At 42.9% G+C, this 15,664-nt stretch overlaps 1 protein-coding gene across 2 annotated transcripts in view; it reads right to left on the reverse strand.

The window, feature by feature from the left end:
• Window positions 1-15,664, reverse strand: part of TYK2 (tyrosine kinase 2) — a 597,160-nt gene that overhangs the window by 171,366 nt on the left and 410,130 nt on the right. For both annotated transcript variants that reach the window (XM_085600754.1, XM_085600753.1), the window contains exons 15-16: window positions 7,430-7,517; window positions 2,080-2,207 (exon numbers count right to left, since the gene is read on the reverse strand). In XM_085600754.1, the coding sequence (XP_085456880.1) occupies window positions 2,080-2,207; window positions 7,430-7,517 (216 nt within the window). The remainder of the gene's footprint in view (window positions 1-2,079; window positions 2,208-7,429; window positions 7,518-15,664) is intronic.

A 15,664-nucleotide genomic window follows, 5' to 3' on the forward strand; every position in this document is an offset into this window, starting at 1 on the left:
AACTGAGCATACAATTTAACCCTGGTGTATCTGATCCACGCCCAGCAAGCTCAGATACATGCCAAAGTTTTAGGATATCAAAAGGACATAAAGGGACATATTGTATTGTATTGTACTGTAATTGCATTTGTATAGCGCTTACTACCCCATACGAGGCGTCAAAGCGCTTTTTCGGTGAATAGCATGCTACTCTGTGACCCATAGAGGATTAGTGTTGAATTAGTATAGTGAAACATGCAAATAAATTTTAAATGGTAGATAGGTTAGTCAGTTATTTGGATTCAGAAGGATAGCAGAAGAATGGGGTGTTAAGCACGCTACTCCGGAAACCCATAAAGGATTAGTGATGAATTAGTATGGTGAAATATTAAAGTAATTTGAGTGGTGGATATTAGTCAGTTATTTGGAGTGAGTAGGGTTGGGGAGGGGTAGAAAAGGGAAAAAGGTTTGCTTTTATATAGTGCACGTAACCCTGATGGGTTGTTGAAACGCTTTATTGGCGAGTAGCACGCTACTCTGAAACCCATAAAGGATTATTGGTATATTAGTATAGTGGAATATGTAATTTGAGAAGTGAACATGTTAGTCTGTTATTTTGATTGAAAAGGATAGTGGAGGGATAGAAGAGTGAAGGATTCTTTTTTTTAGTTTTTTTTTTTTTAGATCATAGCAGTAGGAGAAAGCTTTTGGATGAGTAAAAAGGAGTTTTGGAGGGGAAGAGTCAGAGGGAAGAGTTTAGAAAGCTTTGTTTTGGGGGATCGGTGTAGCATGGCTGGAGGGGTAGTCTCGAAGGGGAGGGAGTAGCCCCTTCAGACTATTTGCAAAACCCACCTGTCCAACGTGATGGTGCGCCAGTGGGGGAAGTGATGGTGAAGGCCTTTGATGGGCCTGAAAGGTCGGACTAGGAGGGTTTGGAGGCTGCTGCGTTTTGGTGGATTGGCCCACCCGCTGGCCCCCGGAACCACGCCGGATGTTGCCACGTCCCCGGCTGTGCAAAGGTTGGGTAACTTGCTGTGGCCTGTGGCTCTGGGTGGGACGTAGCGGGGCACCCCTTCCATAGCTACGAAAGGGGAGAAAAGCAGACTGCGCCAGACGGGTGGATTGTCCCAAGGACTTGGCCATAGCCCGTGAGTCCTTGAAGCGCACTGGGGCGTTGTCTGCTTTGTCACTAAAAAGGCGACGGCCATCAAATGGCAAGTCAATCAAGGTGTTCTGGACATCCCCTGAAAAGCCAGTGGACCTCATCCAGGCGTAGCGACAAAGCGCTACCGACGTTGAAATGGTCCTGCCCAGAGAGTCAGCGGTGTCCAGTCCACAACATATCGTAAACTTTGCTGCATCCCTCCTGGCGGCAACAGTCTGGGAGAGCACTGCCCGGGCCTCCTTCGGACACTGAGGCAGCACTTGCGCCACCGTATCCCACACTTAGTGCGAATAATGGCCCAAGAGACATGCAGTGTTTACGGACCGCAGTCCTAAGCTGGCGGAAGAGAACATTTTCTTGCCAAGGTGGTCCAGCTTCTTGGATTCCCTTTCCGGTGGAGCGGTAGGGAATGATTTATCTAACTGGCCATTGTTTACAAATTCGGTAGTTATCCGGAAAGTTGCAGATATTTCCGCCCTCCTGGGTGGACACATCCAAATAAAGCGATTGGGAGTGGGGCAGAATGCAGCAGATAAACTCTTCAATGAAAAACCAGTAGATGAATGAATATGCAGGATGTGTGTGATTTTGCTTTCATAGTCAGTTCTGGTCACGCAATGGAGGTGACATACTTTAACTTTAGGGAATGGTCATAAAAGGTCACCTTTTAAAAAGTAATGGTCAGCAATCTAAAAAGGGCAGATAAGAAGTTGAAAGAATACCCTTAGATATTTAATACACATCATTTATTTAAAAAAAAAAAAGCAACATAATTATTTACTGTAGGGTATACACTGTCACCTCAGACTGGAAACGCAACAGGAATTGTCAAGCAGAAATTCCTTTGTCTCAGTAGCAAAACTCATTCTCCTCACCAAATAAAAGAGTTGGTGGTGGATCTGGAGAGTGGACCCCCAAGAGAATAGACTACATACCAAGTAGCTTAAAGCACTGGCCAGCTGTTTAGCAACTGTGAATTTCCACCCGGGCGTTACACGCCCTTTTTCCTTTCGTAATAAGACATCTAATGGCCCATGCTCGATGTATTCTTCAACCATTATATCTAAAAACAAAAAAAAAAAGATAATTATTATTTTGGAAAAAAGTAAAACTGTATGAACTTTATGAAACAAGTGCCAAAGGAGGAAGATCTCAATGTACATCGGACAGTGTAATTCCATAAATTTGCAGGATGGCTGATGACCAGCAATAGTTTATGTCAGAAGAAATAGCGTGACTGACCAATGATCTAAGTATCTATTTGTAATGTAATAACATGGTATTACTTCTGAGAAAAAAAAGAGAATAAACATTTTCATCCATGCAGCAACTCCTGTAATCCACAGTCATCATCCTTGCATGGATATTTGACACTGTCCTTTGGTAATGTAATATCCAATGATAAATATGACATTACAAAGCAGATGATTGTTAGATAGCTGCTTTATGATTACGTCTCAACAGGCTGCACATTCAAAAGGATACCCTCTCAACAGGGCCATTACCCACAAAGGGAACTTGGAAAACATATGTATGCACAAAGTAACCCCCTTTCACCACCTCCCTGTTCCCAAAATTAAAAAATAACTTGGTGAAATTAAGGGTGGCTATTAAAGTTCCCCCACAAAAATCAATTTTCATTGATTGAATATATTTCAATATCGGTTAACTATTAAGGATATTATGTTAAACAAGGACCAATTGCAGATATTCTCTGAAGAAATGGACAAATGATTTCTGCAAAGATGAGTCTAGCTTTGAGCCTAACAGGACAGACCCAAGATTTCTGGTGTAATCATCCAAGATACAATTACAGGAAGTTAATCTTAACAGGAATGCTGCCATAGTCTTTTGTTTTTTTGAAAATATTGTGTGGATGAGGCCCTTATGGGCCAAGGTTAGATATTCGTACAGTGCATAATTTATTTAAAAAAAAAATAAGTGCCAGGGCCATCGTCAGGAGGCAACTGCATCTTGCACTATCCATTGCCCCTACCAGTGCTGCCAATGACAATACCAATTCAACTACTAACCATCACACTAACAGGTATGACAATTCACACTATAAGCATGGCTTTTGTGGACGTTTTTAGCCATTGTTAATGTGTATTCAACTAATAAACAATTATTGTTGTGCTCAGCCCTAGTTAGGCACACTGTCATAAGAGCTGTTGCTGGCATTTAAGTACCAGTGCTGTGCACCGGAAATCACCAGCTCAAATTAAGCACTGTATTTGGGTTCTAGAGAAATGCTTACAAATTAAAAATAATAAAAGGGATATTTTTATAGCCCGTAAGCAGTGCAGCCGTTGTATGCTTTAAGCATCCTAGAGATGAAGTAAAGAATGAATTCTCTCTTAAGGTAAACATAAACCAGTTTTAACCACATGCTTAGTCCAGTAATGACAACTGAATGCATTGCGTTTAATTTTCGGACACACAATGGCATCAATTATGATTTTGGTGTTTATTGTCTAGTTTTCTCTCTGCATTATTTCAGTACACTGAAAAATTATATATTTTAATTTTCTCTTCCAAAGGACAATCTGATGGTGCGCAGTGCATGCTTAACTTAACAGCTTTTATTTAACCTAGCTCTGTACTTTTGTGGTTTCATCGCTGTAACAAATCCCTGCAGTTTCTTAATAAGCTCCTTTTTATGAAAACTTATCTTTCAAGCGCATTACATAACCTACCATTGTTTTAGGATCAGTTACACTATAATTTTCGCACATAAAGAGGTCATATCAGGATACATTTATATAGTACCACAAATGGAGATACTTCCATTTGATTCCCAAAGTACTCATCATTACATTAAAAACAAGCATTGGCATAGACAATAGGTCTCGCCTTTGGCACATTATAAGTGTTTAGCCATGCAACAGTTGATGTTGCACCAAGGATATTGTGCTGCATAATTAAATACTAATAAGGTCCCAAAGGCGAGACCTATTGGCTATGCCAATGCTTGTTAATACTAATTGCAGCGCTGCCGACTGTAAGGTCTTCTGCGGTCGTCACAGCTCCTCTGATGTGGATCGGAGGCAGCAGGTTAAGCTGGAATCTAGACATCCGTCTAATGACGAGACAGCTCGGCTGCTTAAAGAGGAACTCCAGATTCCTGTCGTCAAAAACTCTGGAGGGAACTGATAAAGTGATTCGGCAATTATGTCATCAATGAGCCGAGGCTTGTCTTTTTAAGACATGACCTATTAAAACGTGATTTCTATCTTCTCATGCTGCCTTCAGCGGGCTCCAGTTCCCTCTGAGTCTGCACACCCTGCTGCTTTTAGTTATGCTCTTCAGACACCCCACGTAGAACCTGACGCGCAGACACCCCACGTAGAACCTGATGCGCAGACACCCCCACATAGAACCTGAAGCGCAGACACCCCCACATAGAACCTGAAGCGCAGACACCCACGTAGAAACTGACGCGCAGACACCCCCACATAGAAAATGACGCGCAGACACCCCCACATAGAACCTTATACGCAGACACCCACACATAGAACCTTATGCGCAGACATAGGCACATAGAACCTGACGCACAGACACCCCCACATAGAACTTGATGCACAGCACCCCCCACATAGAACTTGATGCACAGACACCCCCACGTATAACCTGACGCCCAGACACCCTCACGTAGAACCTGACGCGCAGAGACACCCAAATAGAACCTGACGCACAGAGACGTGACGCCCAAATAGAACCGGACGTGCAGAGACGCCCACGTAGAACATGAAGCGCAGACACCTACATGGAACCTGATACGCAAAGACCCCCACGTTGAACCTGAAGCAATCCCGTCTGTTCTGCTCGCTGATACCCAGGCCGATTAAATGAGTACCACTGACGTAATGGAAGCATCCTGCAAACAAGCCTCTTCGTGTCAACTGTATTTGAATTTGCCAGCGATATTGGATTTATTAATCAAACACCTTTGTGTACGCGATATTTAAATGTGCCGCTGATATAGCCTGTGTATGTCAACAGCTTGCGTCGGCGGTGTTTGAATTTGTTGACACTGACTATAAAATGTAAACAGTTTTGCGTCAATCAAATTTGCCAGAAGTAAATAGTACAGTGCTCAAAGTTAATAACCCAATGCACTGCCTAATTTATTTTTCATTGTTGCCAGTAGTATTTCAAACAAGCCATAGTGTGAACGCTGGCCGCTGACGGGCCAGCAGCCTTGTGGGAATCGCGGCAGGGACACGCAGCGTTTACCGTGCGGTTGCGGGTGCGAGCGCGATAATTACTAACACATGGCACGGCTTGCTCCCGCAAGGGAATCGCCAAACGTGCACGCGTTGCCATTTAAAGCAATGCAACGCGTGCACGTTTTTGCTTACAAACCTGGAGCGATTTCTAAAGGTCTATTTCCTACGCAACGCATGCGCTGCGTAGGTGAGACCTAAAAAAAATTACCACCCTTTGGGGCCACTGTTCTTAGTTTTTTTCCTCCATGTGCAAGCACATGTCTTTTTATTTCTGGATTATTAACAGAAATATCAAAATAAGAAAAAGTACCTTTGTAATGATCTTTGTTCCTTGCCTTCTCGCCTACACCATTGCTTTGGTACTGGCTATGACATTGACTGGGCAGGAGAGGCCTTTTGTAAAAAAAGATTCAGTCAGTGTAAATTTTGTGGCGGGACCCTTCATCACCATGTGCACTGACTCACTTTATTTTTTTGGGAGGGACCCCAGTTTGAGTTTTCCCTGTTGTGTCCAGAGTCTTCTTCTACCAATGCATTATCAATCATTCAAGCTCTTTTCCTGACAAATAAGACTGAAAACCAGCATTTGCTTAACATAGGCGATTGCTGGGTGAATGAAGTTAAGGTGCGAGAGCAAGAACTAATCAAAATTATCACGAAGGCAGTTTTTTCTAGCTCTTACACCTGCTCAGAAATTTATTTTACAGCCCAAAACAACTAGCAGGGAAAACAGAACATGCATGGCCAGATTGCTAAACTGAAACATAATGCATTCATAGAAAAATGTTTCCAAAAGGCAGGCGGAGGCGAGTATCTTTAATGGACCAGCTTCTCTGAAACGACAAACACTGCTTCTGCTCTTGTGGAAAGAGGAGCAAATGTTGCAGGATGCTCATTGCCTCCATTATTGTAGGACTTAGAACTGAGAGTGACTATCCACCTGTTTATTATAGCTTTTACAGCTTTCATCCAACATTCTGATGATGTTTTTCTTCTAGGAATGGAATCCTGCTACCAAGTACCAACCGTTGACATTTATAGACACTATGATTTCTCTTGAAACCCACACAATCTAGTATCAAAGCTCTACGAAGACTTTAAAAAAACAAGCCTTTGAATAATGTGTAGGCAGAAGCAGGTACACCAAAATATTTCCTTGTGGATGCCACCTCCACACATCTTTCAAAGAAATCACCAAAAAGACAAAAAAATAACAACAAGTTGCTTACTAAACCATTCTGCAGTAAGACGTTTCCCCTCTGAATATAGAAATAATTTAAATTTCTTAATCCAAAAGATAGCTAAAATATTTGACAAGCGGATGGTACAGTAAAAAACCCACCTCGTGTATTGACATGAGGTAAATGTATAACCTGACTGTAAAGCATTTTGGATGAGTAACTAAGAGGCCTACAGATGATTAATCGTTGTTCGTCGTCTAGTATGTTTGCAATTCTTTGGGAATAAATTATTTCCACCAATCAATTACCAGTTCAGTTGCTCCATCCTTCCTAAATACATAAGTATACATCATTTCTAGGGTTTAAAACGTTTTAAAACGTTTTATGAGTATTTCAAGCAGGAACCTTTGCAGACAACACAATTTCAGATGATGATTTGGGCTTTAGGTGAGGGTTCTGCTCCACTAGGGCACTCTGCAGTGGTTGAACTCAGGTTTTACCTGAGTGAACTAACAATCCAACTGCTAATATTCAATTTTGAAACAAAGAACTGCATTCCAGAATTAACAGAAAAACTTCCACGGGTGTGCTGGTCTTGAATGTATTTAAACATTCCATATGTGTTCACTCACCTTGGATATTTAACTTTGAAAAATGCACAGTTTCAAGAATTTCCTTTGTTTTTACAAATAACAAAGATATAGATGTGATTCATATGAAGTCTATCTAAGAAAAGTTATTTCTTAAAGCGAGCTATGAACAACGTACGCTCACAAACACCTTGTGGCGCAAAGGCCTAAACTCTGAGCATCTTTGTTTGTTGTATCTTGCATGCCTTTATATGATCTTGAAAAAATCTTAAAACACGGACTCACTTTCTGATCCTCGCACACACACGCCATGAACAAAGGCAAGATGGATGTGTGCCACTTGGCTCATAAGACTTGCTGTTTCAAAAAAGGCCTGCAAAACAAAAGAGATAAGACCAGGTCTGTTAACAATGCTTGCTGAAAGCAGACAATGGACTGGTCACACCATACAAACTGCATAAACACACTAATATTTATAAAAGACAAGGAGAAGAAAATAAGTTACTTACCTGTAACTGTGGTTCTCCAATATTGGTATCTTTAATAGATTCACATGCTTGAATAATTTCCCGTTGTCGAAGTGGGAGTCCCACAGTACATATAAAGAATTAAGTAGAACTTAAGCATAGAAGTTAATGTGGAAAAAAACATTCACTTTAATAGTTTGTCATAATCATTAGACATGGCCCAAAGTACAGCCAATCAGATGACAGCACCCTTAAGAATCCTCACCACAGAGGCTCCAGGTTCTCAGATTTTCTAGCAAAAATGAGAATGATACATCTCAAATGAGAACAAAGACTCAGGGAAGACTCAATAGAGAGAGGGATGGACCGCATGTGAATCTATGAAAGATACCAATACTGGAGAACCACAGTTACAGGTGAGTAACTTATTTTCTTCTCCAGTATTCCCGTGCTTGAATTAGAATAGTAGGCAGTGGGCAGTATAGCAAAATTATACTAATAAATGCATATACATATATAATCAAGCATATTGGAAGGTGGGTAGCAGAAAGAGGCTCACCTTATTAGAATAAATGATGTAGAACTGCTTGTCCCAGAGCTGCATCCAAATTTTCTGTGGCATCCAGGCAATAATGCTGAGTAAAAGTGTGCCTGCTGGACCAGGTCTCTGTTCTGCAAATCTGTTGTATGGGCACACCAGCAAACAAAGCTGTTGATGTAGAGACCGCTCTGGTAGAGTGGACTTTAGCTGTAGTAGATAATGGTTTCCTGCATGTTAATGGCAAAACTGTATGGCTAAAGTGAGCCACCTCGCTATAGTCTGCTTTGAAACAGGAAATCCTTTACTGAGACTGCCATACGCGACAAAGAGCTGGTCTGCTCTGCAGATGCGGACGGTCTTATGTATATAGAATTTTAGACCTCTTTTGAATGTAAGGACTTTTCTGCCGGTGTTTGAGGATTTGGAGAAATTTCTTTGGAATGACAGGTTTGTTTAAACGAAAGGCAAAGGGAACCTTAGGATTAAACTTTGGGTTAATTCGGAGAATTATGCGGTCATTTTTTAATTGAAGGAAAGGCAGTTTAATAGATAACGTTTGGATGTCACTTACTCGTTTGGCCGAAGTAAGCACAAGAAAAAGAGTGGTCTTCCAAGAGATGCATTTCAGCTCTGCCTTGGGAATGGGCTGAAATGGGTCTCTCATTAACTGTAATAAAACAATGTTGAGATGCCAAGGTGGAGGAGGTAGCCTCACTAGGGTAAACATCCGAAACAATCCTGTAAGAAACTGTTTTATGATTCTTCAGGAGCAGAGAGATGACGAATGACTGGTTCGTCTAAATCTGGATATTGCTGAGAGATGCACTTTGATGGAAGAGTGAGAAAGGCCAGATTTTGCCAGGGGAAGAAGGTATGGCAGTATCTGCTCTGGTGAAGAATGGACAGGATGTATCTCTGAGTTGGAACACCAGATACAAAATTATTTCAACTTGAGTTTGTATGTCTTAGTTGTGGGCTGTGCTCTGGCATTGGCTAGAACCTCCCGGCAATCAGATGAGATGGCTAAACCGGCAAACTCATCGTACTCAGGAGCCAGGCTGACAATCGAAGAGATGTTGAATTGGTATGACGGGCCTGGCCCTGGTTCCAAAATTTGGCATTGGTCGTAACTGAATGTGTTTCTGCTCCGAGAGGATGAAGAGTTCTGTAAACGAAAACTGGCAGGCCACCAGGGTGCTATGAGAAGGATCCAACAGGGCTCTTTCTTCATCTTTCTGAGTACCCTCTGGATTAAAGGAATAGGAGGAAAGGCGTAGGCATAAATCTTTTACCATTCGATCAGAAATCTATTCCCCCATGATCCCACTTGGGGTCGCCAACTGGTAAAGTACTGGCATTTGCGGTTCTTGATGGTCGCAAAGAGATCTAGACTTGGCTTGCCCCAGAGTTGAAGGAGGTGGGCTAGAGTTGGTTGTTGTAGCTCCCACTCGTGGCATATTGAGCTGGTACTGCTTAAAGAGTCTGCAAGCACATATGCCTGGAACATGTTCTGCTGTAAGAGTTATATTGTGCTGAATTGCCCAGGTCCATATTTGCTGAGTTTGCAAGGACAGTGTGGTTGATTTTGTCACCCCTCGTTTGTTCAAGTAGTGCATACTTGTAGTGTTGTCAGTCTGAATCAGAACCGATGCTCCTGCAATCTTGGATAGGAAGGATTTTAGAGCTAGCAATATCACCTTGAGCTCTAAAAGGTTGATATACAGAGGTGTTTGGTGGGCGTTCCATTTGCCTCTGACCGTCAAGCCTTATAAAAAGGCTCCCCACCCTTCGAGGGAAGCATCCGTTGTAATGATATACTGTAGGGTGTCGACCAGGAAGGAGCAGCCGGTGGAGATGTTTGGAATGAGTGCCTACCACCAAAGCTTGCATCATCTTGGGTGTGATCTCAATGACATATTTGAAAGAGCAAGGAGTCTGTATCCACTGGCCGTCCAATTCCTCCTGTAGTGACCTCATGCGTAGCCGTCAGTTTGATATGAGGGGGATGCAAGAGGAAAGCATTCCCAGCTAAGATTTGTAGATCCGTACAGAAACTGACCTTTTAAATATGAGACGATATGCTAGGTTGTGAATCTTTTCCTGTTGTTCCTGTGAGGCGAATGCTTTGGCCTACAGTGTGTTGACATTTGCTCCCAAAAACGTAATAATAGTAGTTGTGGGTGTCAGATGTGATTGTTGGTGGTTCAGCGACAGCCTCAGGGTAAGGAATAGCGACAGACATAGACTTATATGTCTGCTTGCTTCTGTTGGTGTGCTTGCCTTAATTAGCCAATCGTCCAACTTTGGAAGTATCTGGACTCCTGCTTGCCTTAGATGTGCAGCAACTGGGGCTAATACCTTGGTGAATACTCAAGGTGCTGATTGTAAGCCAAAGGGCAAGACCCTGAATTGAAAATGTGCACCGGCCACCCTGAAGCACAAACATTTCCTGTGTTTGGGGTGAATGGGAATATGAAAATAAGCGGCTTGAGGATCCAAGGCCATCATATGATCTCCTTGATTCAACGGATGCAGCACATCCTGAAGAGACACCATGCGAAATGATTTTTTCTTTAAGAATGTGTTGAGCTAACAAAGGTCTACAATGGGGCCCCATTCCCCTGATTTTTTCCATATCAGAAAGAACCTTAAATAGAAGCCCATGTCCCTTTGAGCTATTTTCACTACCTCGCTTGCCCCTTTGTGTATCATGGTGGTTATCTGAGACAATAGTTCCTTTAACTGGGAAGGAGGTGGTCCTTGAGGTGGCAAGTTTGGTGGAGTCTGTTGAAACTCCAAGGTGTCTCCCCTGGTAACAATGTCGAGGACCCATTTGTCTGATGTTATTTTTGACCATTAGGGAAAGAAACAGGATATTTTTACCCCAATCCTGAATATTGATGTGGGAGTGGTGGCTGGCACTAGAGATAAGTTACTGTTTCTTTGCAGTATATTTCCCCCTGTAAGACACTTTTCCTCTAGAAAGATGTCTCTAGGAAGCGGAAGGCTGCTGCCTGTAGGGCTGTTGATGCTGCTGGCCAGCGGAGTATCGATTCTGTCCCTGGTAGGACTGCAATTGTTTATACTGGTTGCAGCCTCCACAAAAAGAGATTCTGAGGCCTCTTGCTCCACGAAAAGGTTGTTTTTTAAATTAGAGGGTGCCTAGGGCTTTGGCCTTATCAGTATCCTTCTCAATCGCCTGATGTGCTTTGTCTATGTGTTGACCAAATAATGACTCCCCATCCCAGGGCATATCTTCGTTTGCACCTCCTGGCATAATGAGGTAGCCCTTAACCAATCCTGGTGTCTCAGAACTTCAGCCCCTGCAAGTTGGCAGAAACTTGCAGACAAAACGTCTATTGCACAGTCAATTATTTCAGCAGAATTACTTTCTCTCTCCTGTAGAATTTTCTTGGCCTCCAATTTCAAATCCTCTGCCAAGGGATCAATAATTGGTGAAATATCCAACCACATTTGGAGATTTTATCTGACTAGGATTACCACGGACTTTGCTGCCCAGATTGGTTGCCTCCATGGTAGAGAATTTCTTCCCTATGGCATCAAGCCCTCTTCTGTCTCTATCTGGGGGAGCAGATAGGGGAGAGGAGGGATTCCTGGCACGAAGCTGAGCCACCTGTGATATCACTGAATCCGACTTTGGTTGCCTGATGAGGCAGGGTCGGGAGCTGTCGGGCGTCTTGTATTTCTTCTCCAGTTTAGGAAGCACAGCTGGAAAAGAAGCTGGAGTCCTCATTATTTCAATCCTTCCTCCCGTATAAAGCTTACTATTGGAATTGTGCGGCCCTGCTTTTCGCTCTGTTCCTTAAAATCATATAAAAAGCAATCACATTGCTTAGTGCCCATGGGAGCTGAAATCTCCTTGCTACTCATTCCATGAGTTGGAGGGGATGGTGTCTGAATCTGGTATTCATCCCACATTATTGGGAAGGGATACATCATCCAGTTCCCCTTCTTCTGTCATCATCCGTAGACTGGTAATACGGTGATCCTCTACTAGAGGTCGCGGAGTTGGCGCAGCCAGGTAAGGATAGCAACGGTGATGCAGGTGGTGCAAGAATTGGAGAGGGACGTTTAGGAGAAGCCAGAAGCAGAGTAGGCCTTTGAATAGGTGTGTGTGGAACTGAAGCAGCCGATTCTGTGATAATAATCTTTCAACATATACTGCAAAATAGATACTAAAGATGCCAGCATTTTAATTGCAGGTTAATGCTGCACATACTGGTGAGAATAATAATACTGCTCATTTTCATCTTCCTGGCACTTAATGTGAAGATCGGAAGGGCTGTGTGCTACCCCAAACATGTCCTCATTATCTGAGTATTCCTCACTATCATAATCAAAGAGTTTCTCTGGTGGAGCAGGTGACACCTTCCTTGGTTAAGTATGTGCAGGCAATAATATTTCATGAGAAGATCTGCGCCGAACTTGTAATGGTGGTGAAATATTATCGTTGTCCCTGTCCTTCTGAACCTCTGTCCAAGATGAAGGTAACAATTTAGCTGACGGATCTGGGACAGTGGAGGAGCTAATCTTGTCAAATACACCGTTGACAGTGAATTCGTTGACGAAATGTACATCGATGGCATGGACGTCATTGACACTGGCTTCGTTGACGGCATTGCTCTCGATAATGGGTCCGTCAACGGAAGCGTCATCGATGATGGGCTCGTCCGCTTCTGGGCCGTGGATGGTACAGATGACGACGGACAGGCCGTCGTTAGTGCCGATGACGAAGAGTGTGTCAACAGTAAATGCTTGGGGTTTTTTTTCAACGCCCTTTTTAACAACTTTGCTGTCGACATAGCTGGTTTTTGCTTCAATTACACTTTGGTCGATGGAGTTTTCGCCCACTACATCACCAGCTTGGATGGCGGCGACGAGAGGGTCAATGTTGACCTAGTTGTAGCGACAACGGAGATTACCGCCAATGAAGACGATGACGACTTCGTCAACGAGAGAGCAGTCTTTTATTTTTAAGGGGAAAAAAATTTCATTTTAGACTCTAGTGAATACTTTGAAGCTGTTTTGAGAACAGTAGTGGCAGCTGAAGGTGTAGAAGGCAGTGAATGTTGTTTTTGTGATGTAAGTACCTTCTTAGAAGTTTAAGGTTGGTCCTCAGCATTAGAGGCATGGTGCTGCTTTTTTGCCACTCTTTGGAGACAAAACCTCCCCAGAACTTAACCTCCCCAGAACTTGCTCTCTTTTTTGAGGAGACAGTCTTAATAGAAGCATCACTGTCCTCATCAGGTAGTGGGTATTGTTTGGTTTTCAACGTCTGTTACCCAGAAGGAGTCTACATTCTCGGTCTCAGAGTCTTTTGTGAGAAAGTTCAGCAAATTTTACAATCTCTCACCTGATGATCTGAGTGAAGGTAGTAAATGCATTTTTGTGAGGATCATCCGAATGAAGACACTACTTACCACAGGATGCACAATGTCTAAACCATGATCTTTTAGCTGTAGACATTTTATCTAGCTGAAGAGAAGATCAAAGAAACACTGTTTCTGAAGAAAACAAATTCTGTCAAGAAGGCCAGACATCACAAATAATGAACATGCAGTAGAAAATCTGAGAGCCTGGAGCCTCTGTGCTGAGGGTTCTAAATGGTGCTGTCAACGGATTGGCTGGATTTTGGGCCATGTCTAATGACTATGAAAAGCTATTAAAGTGAATGTTTTTTCTACATTAACTTCAATGTTTAAGTTTTACTTGCTGCTCTATATGTACAGTGGGACTACCACTTTTCTGGAATAAGGTTAGGCGGTTTGGCAACAAAGATCCTGACGTAATTCCTAACCACATCACAAGCCAGGACTGGTATAACCATTTTGAGAACCTCTACTCTGCACGGGATCTTATTCATTGAGGGGGTACACATGAACAAATAAATTCCCATACTATCTCAAATCCTATTGATTTCTTCACACTAGAAGAAGTCGAGATGGCTATAAATAAAATAGTTCCAGCAAAAGCCCCAGGACCTGATGACCTCCCAGGAGATCTTTTCCTTGCAGACGCTCGTAACTGGGCAAATTATGTAATGCATTTAATTAACTCAATTGCAAGAGGGAGTGCAGTACCAGAATCATGGAAAGGGGCAGAGGTGGTAACTATCTTTAAAAAAGGAGCAAGGGATGACCCTGCCAACTACCGCCCAATCAGTTTGATTGATGCTATGCAGAAAGTAGTTGGCAGGGTGTTACTGCAGAGAATTCATCAATGGATGGATGAAGAAAATATACTCTCCCAATACCAAGCTGGATTTAGGGCATGTACAGCGACGGTGGACCAAGCATTTAGGCTGTTTTTAATTTACTGGAAGGTGGTCCTGATTGGCAAGGGCAGCCTTTATTTGGCATTTATTGATTTAAAGACTGCCTTTGACCTAGTTCCTCGTGATCGGCTATGGCATCTATTAGAAGAAATGGGGATGTCACCGCTAATATTGAACATCTTGACTCGCCTACATGAGGGCAATTATGCCCAAGTGAGGTGGGGGTCCCAGGGCCAAAAAACAAACAGGATCCCAGTAAATAGAGGTGTACGCCAGGGCTGTGTCCTGGCTCCCACCCTGTTCCCTTTATATATGAACGGGGTGGTGAGCTATTTGCAGGAGTTTCCATCTGATGCACCAGCCCTAGCAGGAGATAGGGTTCCCACTCTACTCTTTGCAGGCGATACGTTGCTTATCTCTAAAACGCCAGCAGGGCTCCAAAAGCTCCTAGACAGATTTTATACTTTTTGTGAGTCTAGGGGTTTGATTGTGAATACCTCCAAGACTAAACTTATGGTGTTTAACTCTTACAAGCCGTACAGAGACAACTTTACTTTAGATGGAATACGCTTGGACAAAGTTTCAACGTTTGACTACTTGGGAATAAGATTAGACGACAAAATGACATTAAGGCATCACATTGATAAAATGCTTTTAAACCACAAGCGTGTCACAGGCATACTAATTAAAGAACACCGCTCCTCTCAGAGCAGACCTGTGGCTCCTGCCCTTACAATTTATGCAGCAAAAGCTGTCAGTTCAGCTCTCTATGGAGCTGAACTGTGGGGTTTTGAGAATACTGAATGCGTTTGTAGGTCCGAACATAAGTTTCTAAGAGATTTAGTGATGCTTCCCCGACGTATGCCACTGAAACCGCTGTTAAAAGACATGGGTAGGCATTCTTTTAAAGATATAGCTAGGCTACGACCCTTGTTATTCTGGGCCCGCCTATGTCGGACCCCTGAATTAACCAACTATGCTGCCGCGCTTACAGAAGTCATGGCTCTAGATGCTAAACAAAGAATTAGTCGGGTGCTCAATCTTAAAAAATCTCTTGTTGCATTAGGCTTCAAGGAAGCATGGGGTACGCAAACCCCCCCAGTAAGTCTGATCTTAAAAGATGCTATTGGGCCTGGGTCAATGCCCAAGAGCTTAGCAACTTAAGAGCAGGTAGGCTGACGGAAGAGTTTTATCTCCATAAGCAATACACATTTTTA

Source organism: Triturus cristatus, chromosome 4_2 (genome assembly GCF_964204655.1).
Source record: "Triturus cristatus chromosome 4_2, aTriCri1.1, whole genome shotgun sequence".
Lineage (NCBI taxonomy): Eukaryota > Metazoa > Chordata > Amphibia > Caudata > Salamandridae > Triturus > Triturus cristatus.